At 28.9% G+C, this 27,592-nt stretch overlaps 1 protein-coding gene and 1 long non-coding RNA gene across 2 annotated transcripts in view; one reads left to right on the forward strand and one right to left on the reverse strand.

Moving 5' to 3' along the window:
• The first annotated feature begins 2,482 nt into the window (after positions 1-2,482).
• LOC143206930 (uncharacterized) lies at positions 2,483-27,470 on the forward strand. Its single transcript, XM_076419796.1, has 3 exons — positions 2,483-2,614; positions 15,273-15,497; positions 27,113-27,470. The coding sequence occupies exons 1-3, from the start codon at positions 2,560-2,562 to the stop codon at positions 27,325-27,327; spliced, it is 495 nt and encodes a 164-aa protein (XP_076275911.1). The 5' UTR covers positions 2,483-2,559; the 3' UTR covers positions 27,328-27,470.
• LOC143206937 (uncharacterized) overlaps positions 21,998-27,592 on the reverse strand; it is a 194,632-nt gene continuing 189,037 nt past the window's right edge. The window contains exon 2 of the long non-coding RNA XR_013008564.1: positions 21,998-22,191. This is a non-coding gene — a long non-coding RNA (uncharacterized LOC143206937). The remainder of the gene's footprint in view (positions 22,192-27,592) is intronic.

The raw sequence follows: 27,592 nt of genomic DNA on the forward strand, positions 1-27,592 counted from the left end.
ATTAAAATTATTTTATATAAAAAATTATTGTGAATTAATTTTGAAACAATTTAATAAATTAAACACTTTGCTGTAAGAAAAAAATAACAATATTAATGAGTTAATATTAATCAAAAATAGTAATTTAATGTTCTTCTAACGTTATTAAACATGAATGAATTCATTACACATCTTCCATTCTTTACACATTCTTTTAGAGTAACCAGGACTTGGGTTAATTACTAAATTACTAATGACGAAATTATGGTTTTATCAAATAAGTGACAAAATATCATACAAGTTAACACATGTATCACTGATTAGAATTTGAATTTTATATGAACAAATTCCGTTTGAAACACACTAAAGAAATAGGAATTGCCCTTTCTCCAACCCATTGTATCAGAACGTCGTTTGCAAGGCTTTGAATTAAATCATAGTCAACAAATTGATTGAAAAATATAGTGGCTACTATAAAGGTATATAAGCTATACAAAAATTTTATTTTACGATAAACGTCTGTACATGAAAATTAATTAATTGAAATAATTGAAATTGAAAAAATTTTTGTCACAAATTTTTAAATTTAATTTATTTTTTACCTCTTAAATTTTAATTAGCGGTTAGTACGTTGGTGATGCCGCTGTAGAACCTTTTTTCTCACTGATACGGAAGGCTCACTGCCTTATAAGGTAAGAAATATAAAATGTTAAATGGAATAGTAATTTCAATCACACCAATAATTACGGCTGGATTAAGTTATATTTAATTATCTCCAAAATCTAAATCTAATCTAAATATATACATTTTAACATTATATATAGAACAAAATTAGAGAGCGCAATTCAGTATGTTATTGAAAAAAAATGTCTTCAAAAGCATTAAACAAAAAATATTATAGCATATATATTCGAATATAATTTATCGAATTTATATAAATTATTTATTGACTTTGAATATTGACTGTGTTAACCTGAATTATCAGACTCGTTTCTTAAATACTTTATATTTTTTTAATTATAAATAGCCAATTTTTAGTACATAAACAAACAGCCGGTTAATACTTAAATATGTTACAAGTATTGTCTTAATTACTTTTTGATAGCGCTGTAACAAAAAAATATCTTCAATTACTAACTAATATTTAATACTTAATTGTGATTATAATAATTATATTTATAATTAATAATTATATAATTATAATTTAATACTTAATCTTCTTTATTATTGTTTCTTCTTTATTATTTGTTCAACGTCCTTGACATAAAAACATATTTTATTAAATATAGTAATATTATATATTTCTTATGAGCTTAAAATACATTTAACTCAGTTTATACAAATGCGACCCACATATAAATTTCTTTTACATTTTTTTCAGTTGATCGATAGTGATGAAAACATATTGTAATAATAAAACAATTATAACTTTCATGCATTTAATGTTATATTGAAACAATTACATCTTTTATAATTAAATTTAATTTCATTTTTTTATGTTACCTTTAGTATAACACACAATACAATAAAACTAAACAACTGTAGCAACAGGCAAGTAAAAATAAATAAATTTAATTTTGTATATGTAAGTTTGTACTATTTCAGGTGGTGTAATAAATATGAAAATATGATTAACGTGTTTCTTCTCAAGGAGCACATCAAAAATGAAATTATTCGATTTGATAAAATGGTTAGGATATTTTGGTTTTAGGGGTTTGTTGATTGAGATAAAGATAATCAAACTAAACAAGAACAGTAACTTGCAAATAAATCCAGGCTTCTAAACGTTCCAAGAAATATCGTTAATGCAACTTGATAGTAGGTGCATTTCATTTGGTAACAGCAATTTGAAAAGACTACTCAAGGGAGTGTTTATGGACCATGCTAGTGAACAAGCAGTTTATAGTGTTAAAATTAGTTTTGGGAACTATCGACTGAAATCGACTCTCGACTGTTAAGTAATTGACTACTATTTACTATCGACTGTTTCAGTCGTGTACTTTTAGTTAATATTTTTGGTTCTACTAGTTTCATTCGACTGATTTTTAACGTTCTGGCTCTGTCCTCCTAGCCTCGACCTTGACAAAAATGTACCCAATTTATGCTTACATAGATTTATATGTAATATATATATAGTTTTATGATTTTTTGGTAGTTTGCTTGTAAATGACAATATATTGTATATGATTATAGTAGTATTTTGGAACACTATATTTCAAGTAGTTCTTAACGCTAGTTAAAATTCAAAAATTAAATTAAATTAAAAAACCAAAAGAACGTTAAGTGGTTAAAAATATTGCTTATAGAAATACTATTACAAATGCCTTTAATATGGTTGTAAATAAATAGAAATTAATATGAGTATTTCCCAAATGGTTCTAAGAAGTAATTCCCTGGGTCATATATGGATTTATTTCGGACCTCCCTCGTATGGCCTAGAAAGGGACCGAAGTCGCAATAGCCACTGACGCTGTGCCAGAAAGGCGCACATTGTTTACGAAGAGTTCCTTCACATTTGAGTGATTTGGCAGTCCGATCGAGTGTACCGTTATAGTTTTCGCTATTTAGATACTTGTCAAAATGTACACCGTTGTAATCCATTGTGTCATTTTACTTGTTTTGTTTTTCAAATCAGGTAGGAATAGAATTGGCTTGCTTTAAATGAATTCGGTGCACTTAGCCTTGTTTGAAGTGTATTTTTTCTTTTTGTCGAATACTATTTTCCAGTAGTTTTATCAACTAATGCGTCATAAGTTATAAATGCCTTTACTTTTAATTATTACTCTTATTACATTTGAGAGACAATTATCAAATATATTAATTTAAGAGTTGCTATGTAACTAAATAAATACAAATAATATATATATATATATATATATATATATATTATTTGTACTTTACGTATATTTTATTTGTATTTATTTCCATAAGCCATTATTATGAAATTTAGTCCAAAATGAAACATCAAACAAAGAAACTCGAAATGCTAATTTTATATTACAGAAATTGATTCAGTTCAGAAATTGTGTTTTGATAAAAAATTGTTTTTACTCAGAACTTAAAATAAAAATTATTTTCATGTACGATGAGGGTATATGGGAATAGCTATAGGTTTGAATGTTCCAAAGTATATATTCCTATGTACTATTTAAATAAACATTGATATGTATATTCCTATTAAATTTGCATATTATAATTCAAAAAGTGTAACAGAAATGTTTTAATTTGCTCTAGTAGTTTTAATTTGTTACGTAGGACCTGATTTTTGCATTCATGCAATCATGAGGGAGGAAAACTAATGCATTCATGTTTTTAATATATATGTATATCTATTAATGGAACTCTTAGAAACTTGTTTCTTTTTAAAAATAATTTTATAAGCTTGTGTAAGCTACAAAGCTATTGTTATAATCAGTATTTTGCTATAAAAGAAGTCCGAATAAGGAATTATAGTTAGATCCATCGAGTATATTTTTATTTACGAATTATATGGCGAATAATTAAGCAAACGTATATCGAGTCAGTCAGCCAATGACTAACATATTGATTTTTTGATAAACCATATAGGACAGATAAACATGTTTATTAGGCCTGGTTATCTAAATTATGAAAATAAATATATTAAAGAACTTCTTTTAGAAACAATATTTTTTTTGATAACAGTCTTGACATACCTGTGCTTCAGGGTCTAGTCGTTAGCCGTAACACCGAAGAATTTACTTGATTTAATTACTTGATTTTACGAGTTCTACTAAATTATTATCTGTGTCCCTATGTTCAATGATTTTCGATAATATTCTTAGCTAATTGTGATAAGCATCATAAGTCGTTTAGACAGTAATTAAGAGTTATTTACGGAGAATGTTTACTTTTTTAATATGAAGAAATTTACGCATGTAATATATCGTTTATCTTTAGAACCCCATAACTAAGATTAATCTACTAAGATAGACTTAAATGAAGTAAGTTGTTGGAAGCATTTTCAAACAAAATAAAAAATAATGAGAATTAAAAAAGCGCAATGAAAGATCTAAATAATTACAGAATATCGCTATAAACGATTGAACTTATGATATTGAACGTTATACATTTGAACCAAGAATTGATTAACAACTGTCATTTTGGAAGCAACAATGTGATCAAGTGCAATGGTTTGTCATGATAATAATCAAGTGTGACCTTTGCAATACGACAACTACATGGAAAAGCTCAAATGCAGAGCTGAACCGCTTATGCTAGGCATTGTTTCTTCCGACGAAATGTATTTAAACGCAGAATTTTCATTAGAAAAAGAGCGCTACACCTACAACATAATTGAGCAAATATCCAATAATCAAAAAAGGGGTAAGGCAAACGCCTAACTTTGCAAAATTATTTTGCCACTTCTGTGCCATTTATAGCAACTCGTTTTCTAATGCACATATTAGTGGAAATTCACAGTAATATTGGCTGTGTGTGGATTCTCATTTCCTTTCTCAGTTCATCAGAATGTTTAAGTACTAAATCAAAATTATTACTTCTAAAACGCTGACATAATTCAAACTGTATTTACTCAAATTCATGAAATGAGATAATATATAATTCTTTGTTGAAGTTGATAGAAGTTGTTGAAGTATAATTATTAATTTATAATTTAAAGCATTATTTTAAATAATTCATGGCTTTCAGTACCTTTATCAAGGTCATACATTATTTCTTGATAAAGTTTAAGTTGTGTTTCCTTTAGTATTTTTTGTAATTTTAGATAAATTTTCGATTTAGATTCAAATAAATAGACTTAAATTTTTTATAATTTTTTATAAATTAAAATAGTTAAACGTGAAGCATACTCCGAACAATATTAGCTGTTATACAATTTGCTGCATTTATCTTTCATTGTATATTTTAATTGAAATCAGACTTTCTAACAAATCCGTTATAGCTTGTGTATTAAAATAAAAATTTTACTCTGGAAAATCTAGCCTAATGAGAGGAATTCCATTTGGGTATTTTGAAAAACTATTACAATCATATTTTATAACTAGAAGTGCTAAAAAGTTGATATTTAGAGAAAAGAAAAAACAATGCAAGAAATTAATTAATAAAATAATGATTAATAAAATTTTATAATAATTTATTATTTTAATATTTATTATATAATTTTTGACAATATTAATTCAATACATTTTATTATTAATTGCAATGTAGTACTTGAAATAATGACAAATTTATTATGAAAAATGTATGATAAAGAATTATGTGACATACATATGAATTTGAAATAATTACCTAGTAGATATATCTTTGCAGTAGTAATATAATTAATTAACATTGCTATTTTTTCTATTAAGTATACTTCACTGTGGTACACAAGATCAAAAGGCTTATTTCCACTGGGTTCTTGTCAGGCTGTTGAGACTATAGTATCGGGATGATATCTAGTGTGATTAGGATTTTATTCTGAAAAATTCGTAATTTATTTATATTATTTTCATAGAAATTTTAGAACTTACTTATACTACTTATACGGATAATATAATTTCCTTTCAATTAGCAAATAATTTTATTTTCATTTTTCAGCTTTATCCTTTTCTTATAAATCCATGTTCCTGTTTAACATATTTTCAAACAATAGAGCCCCAGAGCAGTTTGTGAAAGAGCCATTAAAATAAAACGATAACAAAAATCAATTGAAAACTTTTTTAGGCCCTCTTCACTCTTGTATTTAAATTGACTAACAATGTCCATGATATCGTGGAAAATAATTAAAGCGCTACAAGGCATGCATGTTGAGACTACAGTTATCGAAATTAGAACTGGTACCAGGGGGGGGGGTAAAAATCAAATATGTAAAAATATGTCAATGTTAAAAGTAAGTTTCGCTTTGCTTTCGACTGTGTACACCGTCCCTCAATTTGGGAAGCTTTGTGAGTTCAGTATGTTCCACTTAAAAATTATTCACCTTCATCAGGCATCTTCGAGTGTATGTGACTGTGTGCGAGTGTTAATTGAGATCTAAGACGGTGTTTGCCAAGGAGATGGTTTTCAACAAAGTAATGGATGCAATTCTGCGAAAAGTTTCAAAAATAGACATATATGTTAAATATGATGCTACAAACTCCTTTGCCCATTTAAAATTCGCTGACAATAGCATTCTACATGATATAGTTTGCATTGCAGACCTACATGTCTTAAAGCAAGTGCAAGAATTTAAGTACTTGGAAACAAAAAGTGGGATATGGCCGAAGTAATAACCCGAATTTGTCCTTTTGTTTCAAATACTTATCTTACTAATCCTTCATTAAGTCTCTCGTTTAGGGTGTGACGGAACTCCTTAGCCCAATTAAAATTCGCTGACAATAGCATTCTAAATGATATAGTTTGCATTGCAGACCCACATGGCTTGATAATATTGTAAAGCTCAAATTCATTCACTTAAAGCAAGTGCAAGAATTTATATACTTTTTAACAAAAAGTGGGATACGGCCAAAGTATTAACCAGAATTGTTCCTTTTGTTTCAAATACTAATCTTACTAATCCTTCATTAAGTCACTCGTTTAGGATATGACGGTCGATACACATTTGAGAAACAAATTCAAATATGCAGATTACAAACCTTTGAGCTGTCGAATGAAAAGTGAGACCTTTTAGGTAGAAGACGTAGCGAATAAGATCATAGCAAGCGATCTGAAAAACAATAAACTATTTATACAAAAAAAATTTGAACCGACTTCAAAAAATAAATAAGGAGGTCACTAGGATTTAAAAAATATTCAAACTTAGATTTTAACACAAAAAAAAACGTTTTAAAATAAAATATGTACGTATAATCGTTACAATAACTAAATAAAAATCAGTTTGAAGTCGGTACCTTTTGGATTTCTCTTTTTAGTGTTAGATATTTACCCACTAAATTACGCAGTTATTTTATCAAGTATTACAATGGAGAGCCTAAGTAAAAGTACAGCCCGTATGAGGAAAAATAGGAATAAAGAAACAATGAAAATAGGAAATGTTTCACGCACTGGCACCCGTTGCCTAATCTACGTGATTTGATAAATGTTCCAACCAAACTAGAAAAAAGAAAGTTGCCGCTCTGTTAAGAATCGAACTCGCGACCTCTGCGTGTGAGCTTAGCGTTCTAACCATTACACCATAGAAACAGTTGCCTAGCATGTTTCTACGACTTATGATATGATATGGTTAGTGCTTAAAAAGCAAACTATATGACTTTTACACTGAACTATCGATTTTTCGTCACATCAGTTCAGAAATAATATTATACGCAAATATCTGATTATTATAGATAAAAAATATGTGAAAACATTGTATGTGCCTTTGAGGTTTATCCTTGACTTCTCCACCACCTCCCTTCCTCCATCTGATCCTAACTTGATTCTAATGAGACTAGATCGGCACTCTTTGGAATAAAAAAAAAATTTTGAAAATCGGCCCATAATTGAGGGAGAAATCGGCGAACATACATTTAAAAAGTATATACAGCCGAACATAGATCGATCGGTCGATCACCAACTATGGCTTCATTTAGTGAAGAATATTCAATATCCTGCGGCCCTAAACACACTCCTTGAGTGTTGGCTATGGGTTTATGATATTGGTGATATGATATTTTTTATCAACTTTTAATGATTTTTATAAACTCTGAGCAGTAGCCTGTATAATTAGGATAACATAAATAAAATGATAGAAGTAGGTAGTAATGAGAGAAGTGACAAGGGGTCTATTTATATCTTATTAAATTTAAGTTATTTTTTATAATAATTGTATATATCTCTAGTTCAAATATGCCATAAACATAATAAAACTAATCCTTAGAAGAAAGTTGCGCAATTCTGTCGTCAGCTCCCGGACTATTTTCAGTATATGATGATATTTTAGGTGTGTAGATACAACAAGTTACACGACATCAATTAATTTAACAGCCTTAAACAAAATAATAGTCAATGCCTTGGTTTAATTGTTTTTTGTTATATAAAAACCCGATAAGCAATAACAGTGTTTAAATATATTTTAAAATAAATGCGAGAAAACGAAAATAAATTCACATGTAATTTAACTATCATTTTGAAAATGTTAAAGCGATATTAACATGCTTTTTGGAGCACGTCTATAACTTCAAGAGCTTTAGAGGCCAAATAATAACAAATAGTAAGGCTGATCTATTATGTAAGTTTTAAAGATAAACTATCGGTAAACAAACCCTGCACTGTTAGGTGCTTGCAGTATTTCGATAAGATTTCAAACAAGGATTAATGTAAACATCTATAACCGGCTTCTTTTTTAGCTTTTTGTCGGCTTCATTGGAGCTGTAGTCAAAGCGACTGGACGGTCCTCCTACTGTCATGATAGTCGCGGGTTCAGTACCTTTATCAGGTTTATAAATTATTCCTTGATAAAGTTCAAGTTGTGTTTCCTTTATTAATTTTTTATAATTTTAGATAAATTTTCGATTTGGATTCAAATAAATAGACTTAATTTTTTTATGATTTTTTATAAATTAAAAAAAAATTAAACGTGAAGCATACTCCAAACAATATTAATTGTTATATAATTTGCTTCATTTATCTTTTCAGAATCAGACTTTCTAACAAATCCGTTATAGCTTGTGTATTAAAATAAAAATCTTACTATGGAAAATCTAACCTAATGAGAGGAATTCCTTTTGAATTTCATAATTAAAAGTGCTAAAAAGTTGATATTTAGAGAAAAGAAAAAACAATGCAAAAAATTTATTAATAAAATAATGTTTAATAAAATTTTATAATAACTTATTATTTTAATATTAATTGTATAATTTTTGAAAATATTCATTCAATACATTTTATTATTTGGTGTAATTTTCAATTTATAATTAATAATTAAAATTAATTATATGCAATGTTAGTACTTGAAATAATGACAAATTTATATAAGAATTATGTGACATACATATGAATTTGAAATAATTACCCAGTAGTTATATCTTTGCAGTAGTAATATAATTAATAAACATTGCAATTTTTTTTGTTAACTATAGTTCACTGTGCAACAAAAGATCAGAAGCTTAATTCCATTGGCTCGAGGCTGTTGAGACTATAATATCGGGATGATATCTAGTGTGATTAAGATTTTATTCTGAAATTTTTGTAATTTATTTATATTATTTTCATAGTCATATTATTTTCATAGCCATATTATTTTCATAGTCAGAACCTTAGTTTATTTGGTTTTTGTTATGCAAAAACCCGATAAGCAATAACAGTATTTAAATATATTTTAGAATAAATGCGAGAACACGAAAATAAATTCACATATATGTTAACTTCCATTTTTAAAAGGTTTCATCGATATTAACATGCTTTTTGGAGGACGTTTATAACTTCAAGAGCTTTAAAGGCCAAATAATAGTAAGTAGAAAGGCTGGTCTATTCTGTGAGTTTTAAAGATATGAAGGAAAAATTAAACTATCGGTGAACAAACCCTGCACTATTAGGTGCTTGCAGTATTTCAATAAGTGGTGGAAATTCAAACAAGGATTAATATAAACATTAACCGGCTACTTTTTTTGCCTTTTGTCGGCTTCATTGGCGTAGTAGTCAAAGCGACAGGACGGTCCTCCTACTGTCACGATAGTCGCGGGTTCGAATCCTGCTGGGGTATGGATGTACTTTATGTTTGTGATTGTTATTGCAAATGTCTTTAGGTACCAGTGGAAAATCCGACAAAGAATAACCATCCTAGTAACGCCAGTGACCAGGCTGGGTAAGACCGGATGTTTTCTGGAATGGTGTCTAAGCCTCGTTGATAAAAATGAAACTTATGTTGCCACTGTTGAAGATTGGCCGCAACCATTCTGGCCTCGAACAATGTTAATCTCCTATTATTGAAATCGTTTTCTTATCTTATGATCGTAACTAATGATGCTGAGTTTTGCCTTTAAAAAAAACAAAGGCTTGTCAACAAATCTGTCAGGAATTTGTTTACCTTTCAAAACCGACAAAACATTGATGTAAATGAGAGGACTAGCTGAACACCACGATATTGCCGCCCAAATCATAAAGGAGCCATACACAAACTAGGTCGTTTGTAGGAAACGATGTAAACAATGTTTCATAGGACCATACCAAATATTTGCGCCACTTCTTTCGCGGATTAGCGTTGGCTTTCCTTATAAAAGGTTTTGCATTCGCACCAACAGAGTTGGGTTCTGCTGTCACTTTTGCCATGGTAGATGTCTGTTGCCGGCCATTTCTATGTTGCAAACTTTTTTAATGTTTATCGGCCTCGTTTTTTTTACTATTCCTACTATTCGCCTATAATGTTTTACAGTGCTTTGTGTATTACCGTTACAGTGAGCAGTGGCGCTGGTGAATCATTAAACAATCTTAGTTTATCTTAGTATTAGTCTCAACATTGTGTCTATATTATTGCATGGCGTTCACGTTACTTTATCCCTATCGCTTGTATATGTCGTATATAGTTTTTCACCATATCACTATAATATAGTCTTCTCAGGCGTGATTATAACAGATTCAATTCAATGCACAAATTCAATTCAATTTAGAAGTTAGAAATTTTTAAATTATCAATTTATTTTTTGATATAATTAATTTTTATAGAAATTTTTACTCAAACAAAATATAATAATAATTAGAATAATACATATCTTATTAGAAATGTTTAATAAACATAAACATATAGATCATATTACTCCTGAAATAGAAGGTTTATTTTTGATCAATTTTTATTCGATTTCGACAATTCGCTTCACTCAGAGGTGAATATAATAATATTTATATATTTTTTAAATTTAGTTTATTATTTACTTAGACAGGCTTGCTCAGTATGACTATAATTATCATTTTATTTTAATCGCATTTTCTGGGAAATATGTGTTCATACTAGGTAGATAACAAAGTAGAGTAATAAAATATTTAAGGATTTGGGTTCATTTTGATTGTTTCCTTAAAACTCGAGACATTAAACCGTGACTCATCAAAGAAGGTTATACATAGAGGATTTTATAAAAAAATTCCCGTAAATTCCTTTAAATTTGTTTTATTTGATATTATTTTTGACCAATTAGTTTATATCAAATAGATTTTGCAAAAATATAATATATTCAAAATTTAAAAAGTATTTTAAAATTGTTTATTGCTAGCAACTACTTTTATTAAATTTTGATCAAGTGCATAAATCGACTCAGCTGCATGTTTTTTGTAGGTTTTAGTATTTCTTATAGCTTTGTAATAGATTACAGCCTTCTCATCCCAATAAATAAATATAATTCTACATTTGGTATACTTAAATACATCTCCTTATCCGCATCTGTTAAATGATTGAAAAGAGTACATTTTGGTATATGTAAATATAAGTTTTTTTCCTATTAAATTTCGCATTAAATTTCTTTTTGGCATCAATTTCAACATTTAAAAAATATATATATAACCGAGTTGTTTGGCGAATATTAATCTCTGCTTTTCTTTATAAGATAGATCTTTCAAATTGCATATTTCTAGTAATGAATATTATTTAGCGCATTTGAAAGGCAAGAATCTATAGAATATTCCAGATTTAAATGTACCGGAATTCGTTTACTCAATCAATAGTTATTGCACTTTAAAATTACAAACTCCAGTTCATTTGGTCACTTTTGTGAATCAAGCGATCATTGTTCACTAGTCGGAATTTGTTTTTGGGTGTGAATATGAATTTAGTGTCAACAGTGAAAATAATTGCTTTACTGATATTTATTTTAAAAATTAGCAATGTTTTCATTCGGTCATCATTTAAATGTGTATTATGATTTCAACATGATTACTGTTAATAACTTTAGATTAAAAATTAAACTATTTTCATTTCATATATTTTATTCTGAATAAAATTAGTATAGTAAAGAATGGGTTTACCAAAAATGTTTGATTTTTATGTTTGATATATATATATATATATAATATATAGTTATAAAGCGGAAGATTTATGGGGAAACTTAAAATCTAAAAACACTAATGTGTCAATTACTATGTTAAACAAATATGAAAAATTGTCCCATGAACATTTTCAATTTTTCATTCATTATAGCATTATTATTTATTTATTAATCTATCATATCATTCATATATTATTTATCATTTCATTAGAAAATGATCTGGAAAAAACTATCGCCAACTGTGATAAGGTTTAGTGAATAATTGAAGCCCTGAAATACTGACAGTAGCGTAGTAATGGTTGACAAATAATTGCTAAAATATAAAGAATAGCCTTCTGTATTTATGTAGAAGCTCATAATATATTTCCTTAAGTTTGTCATTATTTACTTTTAAAAACCATTCCTGGGATAGAGCAGGATTCCTTGATTTGCTTTTAATTTAAATTAAAGTAAATTACCATATATGCTATAAAATTGACTTAAATTTATTGTATAAATTGTAAATTATAAATAAAGAATTTGTTAAAATAATACGAGAGACAAAAATAACTAAATATCTTTAGTTGCATTGTTTTTTTCTTTTATATTACTTTAATGTAAAAATATAGTTACGTTTAGCTTGAATAATTATGTATTCACACATTAATGCTTTTCTACAAAGTATGACCCATAAAGCAACAAACACGAGGGCAAAAGAGAAGTTGTGGTGTTTCAAAGGTTTGAGAAGAAAGCAATTAAAACCCTCAGAGTCTGACGAAGATAATCACTCTGTTAAGACAGTTAATAAAAAAGGCAACAAGAAGAATAACAAGAATGTAAAGAAAGCTCTTCTTTCAGACATTGAAGAGGATCACTATTTATCTTCAGCATGCGCTAAGTTCTACTCAGACAGTCCCCTAAGGGATAAGTGAGTACGACATGCTAGTTGTTTTCTCATGATGCTAGAATGGGCTCATGTTTTTGCATGGATCCTGATAGTGAATAAATTAATTTATTTTTTTTTAATTAGAAATTTGTTTAGGTTTAATTTTTATTTCTATGAGGAATTAGATGAATTTTGTCATGTTTTTGTTCTTATATTTGATTTAATTCAACGTGTTAAGGTTCGAATTATCGTATATTTATAATTATATAAATAATTATTATGGAGTTTCATGAGGTCGAAAATATAGATATATAGTTTTCTGGACGTTCATAATACATTGTTCTCCGCACACATTATTGGTTCTTTAAGACTTTTGCATAAAAAAACAACTAATATTATTATATAATGGCTCTATTCGATTGGTTTCAGTTTACGTCAATTAGGAATTAGGAAAACTTATAACAATATTTATAAAATGATTGAAAACCCAAATAGTATTATATAAATGTTCTCTATCTAAGAGGGGATGCTTTGAGTGTTCTATAATAAATAATTAAAATTGATTCATACATGTGCAGGAATCATCAAGCTTATAAATGTGTTATATGGAATATTTTGAAAAGCATATTAGTTGTTTATTTGTGTTATCATTTGTCAATAATTAATTTGTTTTGATTATATGCGCATCTACTAAAATTTTATGGAAATACCAATAATAAATAGAAATTTATAATAGAGTAACAATACTGGTGATTTATTAATTTAAAAAAACGAAATTTATATCAATAATGAGCATTTTATTATTTATGTGTCATTTTCAACTTTGTTTCAATTTGTTTTTGAAACCATTGTGGCCGTTTAATTAACTGTAGTTTAAACCCTTCAATAAATCGCATGAGATGTATTATAATATAAATATATATAAAATATTTATATAAAATATGTATAAAATAAAATACATTTTATAACATTATTTTTATTTGATTTTTTTATTTACGTCAGTGTTTTGTTGCTTGTTTACTAAACGAAAACTTAAATTTGGTTCGGCAACGTTGCATTATAAATTTTGTTAACATGCATTGGCTGTTTTATTGGAAGAAGTATATATAATAAACATATATTGCGCGATATAACATATATAAAGTAAAGCAAAGAGGATTTGCCGTTCGAAACTATCACAAGACGGGACAGAAAGGAATATTTATAGCAGGACATTCAAAAAAATTCTAATCGAAAAACACCAGCTAATATGGCAATTTTTATGTTTTACAATTATGAATATTTCATTAATCCACGAATTTTTCATTATTTCATTTATTATTTCACTAGAAAACTATCTGAAAAATAGGGAACTGATTATCCAAGGCCATAACAGCTGTGGCCAATCACCAATTGTGGCGAGAATCAGTGAATAATAATCATCCTGAAGCATTAATAGCAGCATATTGGTTGAGAAGTAATACCTTTTAAATACAAAGAAATCACCTTCATGTACTTATATAAAATATTCTCTTATGTTTGTCATTTTTTACTTTTAGAAGCCATTCCTGGGCTAGAGCAGGAGTCCTTGGAAACTTAAATATATTTTAAAGTATTTATTTTTTACCGAGGATCTACTGTTTAACGTGGCCTCCGAACCACGGTCCTCGACATGAAGCTTATTTGTTGACGAGTGACCAACCTAGAAATCATCCCAGAAGACATTCGATCTTACCCAGCCTTCTTATTGGCGTGACTGGGATCATTTTCTTTGTCGGATTTTACACTTTTACCTAGGACATTCACATATAAATAAACTTACGACCATGCTCCAGCAGGATTCGAATTCGCGATTATGGCAACGGTAGTTGAACCGTCCTGTCGACTTTACCACTGCGCCAATCAAACTTTCTGAAATAGTGTTGTTACAGTACAGGAAATAAGTTGGTTGAAGAATTTAGACGTCTGTTTGTTATTTAAATTGACTTTGTACATTGTTTTGAACATTCACTCTGTTCGCGTATTTTTGTACTGATGGAAAAAAACCATTGTTTATAAGATATAACATTTATACTAATTTGGGTCTACTATAGTTTATTCGACGATGTTAAAATGTAGTTCCCTTCCAGTTATTCACTATAATATTTTCACTTGTATACTATTATATCATGTACGTCCCCATGTTTTAGTTCTTTTGTCTGCATTCGATGTATTGTTTATCTAGTAATTGATGAATATCTGTGTTTTCCACATGATTCCCAGTTAATATTATAATCTTTTTTAATTAAAATTCTTGAAGTATTAATACACAATAATAAATGGAATTTTAGACTAATGCTTCTAATTACTTATTAATGTTTTTAATTACAAAACAATATATAGAATAACTAATAACAACAATGGCATTCTCATTTCGTTCGTTCTTCTACATTACTGCTGTTTTTGCTTGTGTAGCCAAAAATATATCCTACACGGATAAGTTAAGAAGTACTTACGTTAGTTTATTAATGATTTGTTTTAATGTATGTTATGTTGTACAGGAGAATGCGTGAAATGCTATGTTTGTTCGACTAAAGACAACGAAACCATGTGCCGGAATCCAGAATGGCATAACCTGGAGTTATATGAATGTGGCCATCAAGCACTTGAAAACACCAGGCATATTGCGAAACGAATAGACCCTAGTTACGACAAAATTTTCGAAGTAGACACGTCAGCTATGTCAAAACATCTCGATCTGGACTGTTTGAAGGTCGTTACAAAAGGTAAGAAAGCATACTTTTAAACAATAAAAATATCTAATAGATGCCGTCGCTAATTATATTATATAGTTGTATTTTTGTTGTTGTTGAATTGCATCAAGAATTAATTGAGGTTTAATTTGGTTATCTACAAATAAGTGCAAAGCACGCATACAGAGAAAGATTAAACCAATATGCGTATATATAATTTTTGAATGAAACATTTGTAGTTAGGTTTAGTAGGGGTAATACTCCGAAAAATAAACTTGTGCTTGCTAAGATATTCTATTTTAATTTTAATTTACTACTTCTTGAGAGTAGGGATTATAAGAGATACCTCTTTACTGAGAACATGACGAAATTGTTCATATATTTTTATACTTTACCTGCATGGTGCGTTTGCTTACTCTGCAATGATGGTCACTATTTATCAAACAGAGTATTGGACAGAGTAATTGTAGCTTTCTCCAGGAAGGTGACATGAACTTCACTGAAAGTCTTCAGTAATTTGTTGAGACAATTTCAACATAAATATTAGATGCTTATATGTATTTTGAAAAGTCATATCTATTGGTCTGAAAAAGTAACATCGTGAACAACGTTCTTTGATTTGGAAACATCCGCTACCTAAATCCATTAAACACCTATAAAAAATTATGGTGATACTGCTCCTTTATATTCCAGTTGTTTGTTTTAATTTTAATGATGTCAAACTGGCAACTTTTGTGTTTATCACAAAGAGAGGCCTGGGGAAATAAAACATTTCAAAGGCAAATAATTCTAAAATTAATTGGATGAAACTCCCAAAGAGCTTTCAGACATCTTATCATTTCATTTATCATCTTTTTCAAGATATTTATATGCGCTGGGAAATCTCCAAGAGAAGTGAAAATGGCTACCCAACGAATTGAGTAAAACGGAAATTTTAAACCGTTTCAATATTGTGTTGATTGTTTCAAACACAATTAAACATTTACTTCACACTTTAACACGGTATCTTTAAAACTTAATTTATGTTTTGCAAGTGATTCCAAGAATTACAGCCTTTGCCGACAACTTGTTTAAATTTGTTTATTGGATTATTGTGTCTAGCATGAAGAACAATATATCTGCAATGAATTATTAAAAAATATTATAGTTTACAAAACCCAATCAAAAACAAAGATATGTTATTCTAACTTAGCTTTTTCCATCAGCTTTTGTTTTTTTTACGCCCTTTTTATTATTGTCTTACTAAGGATGGCCCAATGTTCCATTTTGAAATATCCATGTCTGTACAAAAATTGAAATAATAAGTTTTCCTTAATTTTACTATATGCTTTTAAAATTGTATTCTTTTAAAAGCAATGCCTGGAAGTTGCATTGGACCTCTTCCTGGGTTATCTTTACAGTATCTTATGTTTCCTAACAGTGAAGTGATATCCTTAAGGTTTCTATGGATACCTTTCAAACTAACAGATTCCCTTGAAATAACAGGTTAATTGAAAAGTCCCCGGCCTGAAACATAGATGGCGCTACTAGAATTAAATCCGTGGCGACCGCCACGGCCCTTTAGGCCACCACGCATTCACCAACAATAAGTTGGCAACGCCGGTGGATTGGTAATATGCGGTTCTAGGCTATAAGAGACCATCACGACGACGTCTTTCTCTCTTTTCTATTCTCCATCCCCTTGTAAGAGTACCACTTCCACAGCGCTACCGTATTTCCTTATTCTCCCATCGACCACATGTATCAATTTAATAAGGAAATAAACAAGTATTTGTCCAAGCAGTGTTTTTAGTTCTCCTGCAAATTTCTTCCAAATATAGTAGTGAGTGTTCGGACAAGCAATCACGTCGACAGCCGTTCATTCCGACCGACCGACCCGACGAACATTCCTACAAATCCATGTTTTTTAGTTAGCTCTAGCCATCAAATAAAATTTTTGAAAACTTGCAGCTGTCTTAAAAGAAAATGATCACTCAAAATTCTATTAATAAATAAATATTATCAGGTATTCATATTATGTTGTTTATTCCTCGTATTATTGTATAAAAAAATTATCAAAATAAAGACAAAATATTATTTTATCTATCATCTATACATTGTGTAAAAAATGATCAGAAGAAATGCAAGTAGCTAATTTATTGATATAGTGTAAGATAATGAATTCAGAATGAATGCTATTAATAGTGAAGACCGCATAATTATGAAACAGATGATCAAAAATGGATTTATATTCATTATCCTATAGAGAAAAACAGGAGAATTGTTACGAAATACAGACACCACCAACCTCAACGGAAACCATACGTTAAGTTGAATATATTAGATGATAATATATTGATTTAAAATTAATTTTCTAATTAAAAATAGTAGCGTGTTTTACGAGAAAGTCATAAATATCAAAAACAAGAGGATAAATCATCTAATAAAATTAACAAGGTGCCGCTAAGACTCTTAAACATGGCGATGTTATATTAACAATTATAATTTAATATTCTAATAAAAAGGATTAGAGACAATTGATATTTATCACTTAATACAGCAATAATGAATTATTTTAAGGCTCATTATTAGCCGAAGCCTATCAAATTATATTTCAATCTGGCATTAATCCTTTTAAGGTGTTACATTTGTTCGCAGCCGTCAATATCAGTGCGTTATTACCGGTTGATAATTACTATCTATAAAAATAAGGCTAGTTCAGATGTCGATTAATTTCGTTGTTGATATTGATTGTTAATACTTGATAAAATCGAAGAAAAAATAATAATATCAATCACTGTCAAAATAATACGCGGGTCTCTTTCGGAAAATTTAAAATAACCAATTCCTGAAATCATCAGGCCTAATAAGAATCACTTCTCAGATTAGATTTGCACTTTTCGCAAATACTTATCAGTTACTTTAATTAATAGACTAACGTACAGTACCTGAAAATTTGATATTTTTTAAAATTGTTATTATTTATTAAAACGCAATTGTTTTTGAGGTCCTCAAGTGAATAATCATACCAATACCCATAAGTGATCATTTATGTAGATACAAACATCACGTTAGTTATGACAATCAAGGAATAATTTATCTTAGTATGACTTTGAATTAAATTTTCCAGATATTTTTAGGAAGAAATATAAGGCTTTATTTTGAAATTGAGATTATGTGTCCTATACATTAATGTCAGACGAAGAAGTACGAACCCTTTCCGGTATAAACTGTGAGAGAGGAAAGGACGGAGATAATTGCTTGGAGCAGTGAATTTTATATGTGTTTATATTTTCCAACTGTAGTATAAGCCAGACGGAGATGTACATTTGAATGATCTGTAGATCTGTAAAAAGGAATGGAATTTTTCTATGGAATAGAATAATACCCTACAAATGATTCATTGTATTTTAATATGTTCATTGCTATTTTTAAATAATGTACTGTAATAAATATAGACAATACAATAGAACTTAAACAAAACCTAAAAATTAAAGATGTACAATAACCATAAATACTAAATAAAAATTAAACATATACCTAATCATAGAAAAAAAAAACTAATTCATGGCATAATTAAAAATGACCGCACAATAACTACTGGAGCTTTTTTAAATAAAGTAAATTCTTTATTTATTATTGAACGGAAATATTTTTTAACAAAAATCGAGAAAGTAATCGAAATATTACCTATTATTGCCATAAAAACAGTCAATAGTGTTTTACTATTTATCATTCACAATTTTAATTTTTTACCCTATTACATTAACAATCTTGAAAAATATCGTTCGAAAATGCTGTTATATTAATATAAAATATATTGTTATTTACAAGCAAACTATTAAAAAAATCATAAAACTAATTTGGTACATTTTTTTAAGGTCGCGACTAAGACGACACAGCCAGAACGTTAAAAATCAGTTGAATTAAACTAGTAGAACTAAAAATAGTGAATAAAAGTACGCGACTGAAACAGTCGATAGTAAAAAGTTGTTAATTACTAAACAGTTGATAGTCGATATCAGTCGATAGTTCCCAATACTAGTTTTAACGTTTCCAAGTATGTTTTCATGCTAATATTCTGTCTGCTTTTTTCAAGGTGTTTTTACCAATTGCCATGCTTTTTGCCAATTTGGATTATCGTAATGGATCAAGATTTCATCGTCAGCAACAATACGATGCAAAAAAACACTTCCGATTATTCTGTTGAAGCAACATTTCGTATGGCACAAAATTTTAAATCATTCCCATTTGTTGAAACTGATTGAGCATGATTGTCATAAGTTTTACGCTTTATTTTAAAATGAAGCCAGAATTAAAATTTCCCAAAAATGCGATTTATTGGGTATAGGTTCAGACATTTTCAATGCACTGAGAAAAGTTTTTATTTGCACTTCGGCGAAATGACACATACTGAAAAATTCAACCTGTCAGTGGGGCTTAACAAAACCATTTGCCTGCACTGATCTTAGAAATAAGCATTACAATTATTACTGGTTGCTGGTAGGCATTTATTTTGATAATTTTTTACATCTAAAATGGCATTTATTGAGGTAAAAAATCCATTAGTTTCTACAACTTTTTCCCTGTTTCTATTCACAATGGCGATACCATGTGGAATTTTTAACTGAACTTAACGGAGCTGAACCTATTCGAACTCTAATAATATATCTTTCACAACCATTTCAACGTGTGGTCGAGGATTCTCATACATATAGTTCCGTTGATTTTATTAGCTCTTATGATTCTCGCTGATTTCACCGCATACACAGCAATATTTTAAGGGTTAGGTGTCGATGTAGACGACTATATTGGACTAACCTTTCGAAGGTAATAAATTTTTGCAGTAGGGATTATCGTTGTAAATCTACTTTCGCCAATCACAATACGCTATAGAAAACTTTCTTTCTTTTGACTGGAAAGCAATGAAACTGAAGTTGAAGAAATTCGAAATTTATTATCCATTAAGGCTTACTTGATATTGGATGATGTTTACTTGGAGATGATCCCTTGTTGGACTTGATTACGTTCTAATACATTGGTGGAGGATATATTGAGGCCTAGATAATATAGCAGGAAATGTATCATGGTAGTTATAACAATATTGAGGAAGAGCCATATTGTAATGGATAATATAGAACTAATTACGACTTAAACTAGTCGACCGAAAATAGTTAAATGAAACAGTCGACAGTTGTTTTCATTCGATAGTTCACAACGCTATTAAAACTATAACTATTTACTAAAATAACTATTTACTAGTATTTAATAATGTATAAAAAAATTCTTATGCTAACAATAATAAATAATTAAAAACCTCAGTCTTCCAAATGAGCAAGTTGATTTTTTATTTTTTTTATTTCTTACTTGATATTTTCTTTGAAGTTTTTTTTTGGAACACTAAACCAGTCAAAATAAGTTTAAGTAGGCTATTCAATGTTCGACATATATCCACTTTACATCAAACAATCGATATTTCGATCTCAAAGATGACAGTCTGATAATGTGAAATCTGTGCTATGTAGTAAGTATATCAAAACAACGTATTGATTTTCAATTATTTGTTTACAACGGAAGTATTTCTAGCGATACAGTCTTAAAAAATAATAATATAGTGGTGCTTTATAATTCGTTTATTGTTCGACCTAGTTTGGTACTTTAAAAAAAAATTTATATATATTTTAAGTCTCCTTTTACCAACTCTTGCCATATTAATGTCAGATATGTGTTGTAAAATTGATTCGTTTTATTATAGTACAATGTTTTAGATTGCAAAAACAATTTTCAAAATAATTGCGTTGCAGGCATATGTTATCCCAAGGTCGCTATTAGATAGTTCTATCTAGAAACAATTTATGCACTTAAGGAAAATACGGGGATATGTATGATGAGTTTTTATTAAAGCAAATAATGTTTAGTTCGAATGAAAGTAATACTCTCTTATTATACTAAAGATATCAAACATAAAACATAATTTTTAAAATAGTATAAATAAAATATACTCTAAAATATACTATAAATTAAAAAATTACAAATGAAAAGCTAACCAAACATTAAAAGCATCAATCAATCGTAATCAAATTTTAAAATGCTGTTTGTTATTTTTAAACTATTCATAATCATATTAAATTATTTTAACTAGAACCAATCGATCATAAATTTATATAGTAGGCATTTATTATCATATATCATTATGTTTTAATTATTAAATATGGTAAATGTGAAACCGAAAACCATTTAACTGGGTTTCATAACTGACACATTTTAAATCCTAATTATTTATTATATTTTAAATTAAAATTATAAAATCAATTAGTCTTATTTTAAAGAAATATTGTTAAGAATGTTGGGTTATAATATACAATAATCTGTGAATCCTACAGATTGTTCAGCAGATTACAGGGAAATGGTAAAGATGTAGTATATGGTTGGTTCGCATGCACATTACAATTCTAAATCTTGTTATGTTGTTATAATCTATATTTACTAATTCTATGGTTGTGTTTTCACTTTATGTGAATTCAGTTTATGAATAGTAATGTGGACGCAAGAACTGAATTTACGAATTTTACACAAAGACAATTTCGATTGAGACATAACTCAAACTTCTTGAAACTTTTTCAATGGTTCTGGTGGCATATTTAATAATAGAAGTGAATCTTTTCCTGATGTCTAACAAAGCCTGGCAGATCCACCTTTGTACTTAATTGCATAACAATGCTTAGAATTTTTTATTAGCTTTTAATTGCTCGAATACGGTCATTGTGTTGCTTTCGACTTCCAGTTACACATTTTTTTGTAACCTAATCTCTTAAATTTAAATTATCTGTTAAAATTTATTCTGTCGTTCCGTTTAACCGGTGGTTACGAACTATTTCTTCATTAGATGTACGTTAATCAATTGTATCGTTAATTAATTGTATTTCCTACTGAGCCGGCAGATTTTATACTGCCTCAATCGATAAATAAAAGACCTAATTGAATGACAATATTATGGCTGTCAGATGGCATCCGATCCAATGCTGTTTTGCATATATTTACTAAATAGTTGCTCTGATAAAGAAACATTTGTAATTCTTGGACAATGGTTCTCTTCACTGTTGGATTATGAGCACAGCGCTTATCAACTTCCGCATCTGAATTGCCCATAAAATAAATTTGTAAAAATTGATCTGCATCTGGTAGTGGTAACAGAGCCCCCAGTAAGTGATAAATGTTTCCTTGTATCTGTAATTTTTAAAGATTTGTGATAGTTATTTTTGATATATATTTTAATACAAACTTGAATATTATAAAAAGATGTTGGTAATACTTTATTGTACATCAATAAGTAACAAAGATATGAAGATACATAGTAAATAAGATAAAATGTTATGGTATACTGCTGTTATATTTCTGAATTTTGGCCAAGAAGTGCTTAGAATCATTTACAATCCCAGAAACTAAAGAGCGTAAAGGATCTGGTGGTGGGACCCATTCTGGCAATTTTAGTTTGCCTCCAGCACAACATAATCCAGTAGATTCATCACGGTATTTTAACCCCTTGCAATATTTACAAATTATTGTCATTTCCCCAATTGTTACCGATTTGTCGGCACAATAATCTATTGCTGTACCATAGTGGAATGCAGCTCGTTCTAGGATCACAAGAGTACTGTATCTGCGGAATCGCTCAAATTAATTATGTCGTGCTCGCTGTTGTTGTATTTAATGTGCACGAAATCGTTACATTGTAAGCCTATCTACTTCATTGTCACTCTCTAAAAAATGTAACTTTGACATAGCAATACGAATATTTTCTTAATCTGTCTCACTCTGATCATCAGTGCGGTTAGCACGTGAGGTAGCTCTTCGCACATTTGATTGACTGCGACGACCTAAATCAAGTCGTCTTCTCCTCAACATCGTAAATTGTAATTGAGTGAGAAAAGTTCTCGCGCAGTTAACAGTAAAGTGTCACTATAATAAAAAATCAACAAGTAAAAGAGCACATAATTCGAAATGTCACTATCACAACGGATCACCGAAGTTAAAAAAGTTCTCGCGCACGTAGCGGTAATCGTCACTCAAAAAGATAGAAGGATGCACTCTTTGTCTGAGATATCGATCCACATAGAAGATGAATCGACATATTAGTTGGATGTCAAATGTCAAATATTATGGTTGCGTTCAGAAATTTAATATGTGACAAAACTTAAGATATACCAATCTATATAAAAATAATATGATATATAGTTAACGACTGTAGTTAATCGAAATAACTGTTGTTAGTTAAAAATAAGTTTATTTTTACCTCCTGAGAATAAAGATATAAAAATTTTAATTAGTTATTTATTTTAAACTATTCTTTCTATTTGATTTCTGAACAACGGGGGAAACATCAAAGAAAAAAAAATGTTTTTATTTAATTTTGAGCATTTTCTTATTTATTCACCTTTTAAACCCTCCCTGGACTTTCACAAATAATTCAAGACCAAAATTGTCCAAATCGGTCCCGCCGTTCTTGAGTTTTATTCTTTTTCATTCACATTTCATTTTGCTGTGAATATTTTTGGTTGGTTCTTTGATAAGTTTTGAAACTCAGGTGCGTGACAGCTCTGAAGTACCATTTCATTGACCAATGAAATTTAAGTAAAAAACAATTTAAAATCTGAAAAAAGAAATTAAATAAAATTCATTTAATTAATTAATTATATATGTATTTATATTTTATACAAAAAAACTCACTCATTCACAGTCAGGTAGTTATTAAAAAGAGATGGTCTGGGTCTGGGTTTCTATTATATAACACATAAAATCATATACAAGAAAAAATTTTGGTGCGTGGAAAATACAATTAAATTTTGAATTTAATCTCTTTTTCTCTTGCATCTTTTCAATGTTCAAATTATATTTAATTCTTTAATCCAAAATATATGGCACGCCTTGTTATTACTTTTAATATATTAGCTGGATAGATAATTACGTATTGTGCAATTAAAAGGTTTTAAAATTACTCGTTTTAAGATATCTGAAAAAAGTGATTTATTAGATATGTGGCAATATCGTGAGATAAAAGATAAGAAATAGTTTAAAAACCTACTTACTATAAATATTTTTTGTTTTCGGTTCGTTTTTGTACGTCTACTGAGTCACTCGTAATTGATTTTTTTATAATTACATCTTACATTAGATATGATTAACACGTTCTTATGCATTTCCCAAATTAAAATAAAACTAAACAACTTAACACGATGCTGTGATTTAGCGAAATATTTTATGTTTTAAGACGAAATCTTGGATCATTTCGTGTATCCATTTGATTTCGAGGTCACAGTACAGTTCTTCGTTGGTTACGTAGAGATAGGCAATGGTAATTAATCGTAGAACATTGTTTAGGGTACGATTGATTAGTAATTAGTTTGATGTGTTAGTGCTATCCCATTTTTTTACCCCATACATCCAAGTTGGCTTTATGATTGACTGATAAACCAATCTCTTCGATTTTAGGTCAAGTTTAGAGTATCTTCTGACTAACGAGTACAGTTGCTTGACTTTGAGTCTAATCTGCTCTGCTTTCTATCTAACATGATATTTCCAGCTCAACCTACCATCAAGATACATTCCGGGGTATTTGGCTGATTCTTAGATTTTTGTCATTTCGCCGCAACGCGTGTTGAATGTCGTTTCATGCAAGACTCTAAATTTTCTTTCAAAAAGATATGATTCCAGGAGTTGACAGTAATTCCGCGATAGAAATTTTCTCATTTTGTATATATTAATCTCAAATGCCATACCCGGTCAAAAGCTTGTTAGACGTCCAGGAATATTGCAGGGCATTATTTCTTTTCTTCGAATACCTTTTCAACAAGCGCTGTTACTCTGTGCACTTGGTCGATTGTCGAGTGGTGATTTCAGAATCCAAACTGGTATTTGTACAAATAGTTTAATATGTTTTAACAGCAGTTTCTCAAACAATTTAGATACAGTAAGTAGCAGCGAAATAGGCCTGTAAGATCGAACTTCTTCTGTCGGTTTATCAGTTTTTTTAGCCATAATTATTCGAGCAACCTTATGACATTCCGGAACATGGTTCAGTCTCAAACAGACACACTGAAAATATCATCAATTCGAGGAACCTTTTTAGGATTCAGGTTATTGTTAATTTCTGTCAATTATGTTAATTATTGTTCAATAATAATTGTAACTTTCATTGGAAAAATCAGATTTATAGCTAAATCGGACTGATAAACAGAATTTATATCTATTGTAGATTCAATATAATTCGGTTAGTTAAATGTTCTGCGATTAATTCAGCATTTTCTCTCTAATAAGTGGTCTTTTAAATAATCTGATTTCTATCTTGATGTCTTGTTAGCTTCTTTTGCAATAATATTATATTTCGGATTTGCAGTTCAAGATCGTCTATACTTCTATATCTTACTGATTAAACTGATTTGTTCCTGTATTATATAGCCCAAAACAAATAAACAACAAAGGCACCATAGAAACTAAATAAACCCATCAAATGCATACGCGACTCCTAACATAGGGATTAAAATAAGTAATAAGTTCAATGTAGTGACATCTAGATATTGGACGTAGCGAAATATTTCTCCAATATTGCCTATAAATCCTATACTCTATTTTATATGTGATGTAATTCAACGCATTAAGAATAAATTAAGAACTGACAATAACAATATTTTAAAATATTAATTATTATAATGTTATTGCGTAAATGTGGCTGTACTCAACTCATATACTAGATCTTGTTCACTTGCCTGTAGTCTTTATCCAACAAGTAATGTGAAAGAGATCTAAAACATGTAGATTTACATCCATCTTGCATTGATGAAAGATGAAGTAAACAAGAGTAGGTGTGGGAATGATGCATAAATCTCTGAACCATGTAATTTCTGATGAACAGCTACATATGTTCATAATTATTTGCAGAAATACATCACAAACAGAGGACGGTATTATAACAGTGTTCAAGCGGAGATGGGAGTCCTAATAATACTATGGCTGCTAGTTTAAATCTTGTTCAGGGCATGATAAAATTCGGCATGAAACAGTTATCGAGGGAATGTTCAGATCACGCATTAATTAGTAGATTGAATCCGAATTCTAAAATATACAATGGAGTGAGGGAAAACTAGTTCGTTTTTTTTTTCATTTTTTAAAGCTAATATATTCATTTTAATTACAACACTAATTTATGATATGTTATGATTATTGTTATGTATGATATTTTAATAATATGTCATATCATTTTAATTGATCACCTTTTAAAACTTTTCTGGTAAGGGTAGAATTTCGTTACTATTCATTATCATAGACATTCTATATGATTTTACAAGGCACGAATATTTACATTTTTGTTCATATGGATGTTTATTTAAGTAAGTTTATATTTATATTTGTAAAACAATATTATATATAAAATATAGTAAAATTTACCACTATGTCGATTAAATGATGTATGTATTCAGTATTTAAAATAGTGTAAAATAGCGATACTTTAACAATGAAAATCATGTCAACGGAATCATGTTATCAGAATATATGTTAATACCGTATTCTAGATAGAACTTCTATTAATTTATTGAAATTGTAACATATTGAACGATTTTTAAATAATTGTGTATCTTATGTAATCTTTAACTAAGTGTGTTTATATGTTTTAGTGGGAAATAAAGAATACATATTCAGAGGCTGTCAACTCGCAGAACAAAAAAGCCTCGACATATGCGTAAAAATGAAAAAAGCGGATACCAATTATCTGAAGAAGACGCATTGTTCCAGGTGCAGCACGGACGGATGTAATTCCGTGACAAGGAGCTTCGTCAGTACTATGTGTCTTTTCCTTTCTTTCCTGTTGCAAATATATAGATGCTTCTGAAATATATATATACATGAGCAAAATGTCTTTAAAAATGTACAGTAAACTTAAAATGTCAATAAATTAATTAGCTTATCCAACGCTTGGTAACAATTTATTATATTTCAGTATTATATAGATATAAGTATAATGGTAAATACTGTATGGTAATGGTAAATAATTATTAATAAATAATATAAATATAATATTATGGTAAATACGATATTATAAATGTTGTGTTGTTTAAAAAATTTATAATAAAAATGCGTTAAATTTTTATATCGTT

The sequence above is a fragment of the Rhynchophorus ferrugineus genome, unplaced genomic scaffold (assembly GCF_030347505.1).
Source record: "Rhynchophorus ferrugineus isolate W39M unplaced genomic scaffold, kcgeb_rfMv2 rfM1, whole genome shotgun sequence".
Classification (NCBI taxonomy): domain Eukaryota; kingdom Metazoa; phylum Arthropoda; class Insecta; order Coleoptera; family Curculionidae; genus Rhynchophorus; species Rhynchophorus ferrugineus.

Coding starts and splice junctions, on each gene's coding strand:
- LOC143206930 (XM_076419796.1), top strand. CDS start 2,560: ATGTACACCGTTGTAATCCATTGTGTCATTTTACTTGTTTTGTTTTTC. Junction 2,615..15,272: donor TGTTTTGTTTTTCAAATCAG/GTAGGAATAGAA, acceptor TATGTTGTACAG/GAGAATGCGTGAAATGCTAT. Junction 15,498..27,112: donor TTTGAAGGTCGTTACAAAAG/GTAAGAAAGCAT, acceptor TATATGTTTTAG/TGGGAAATAAAGAATACATA.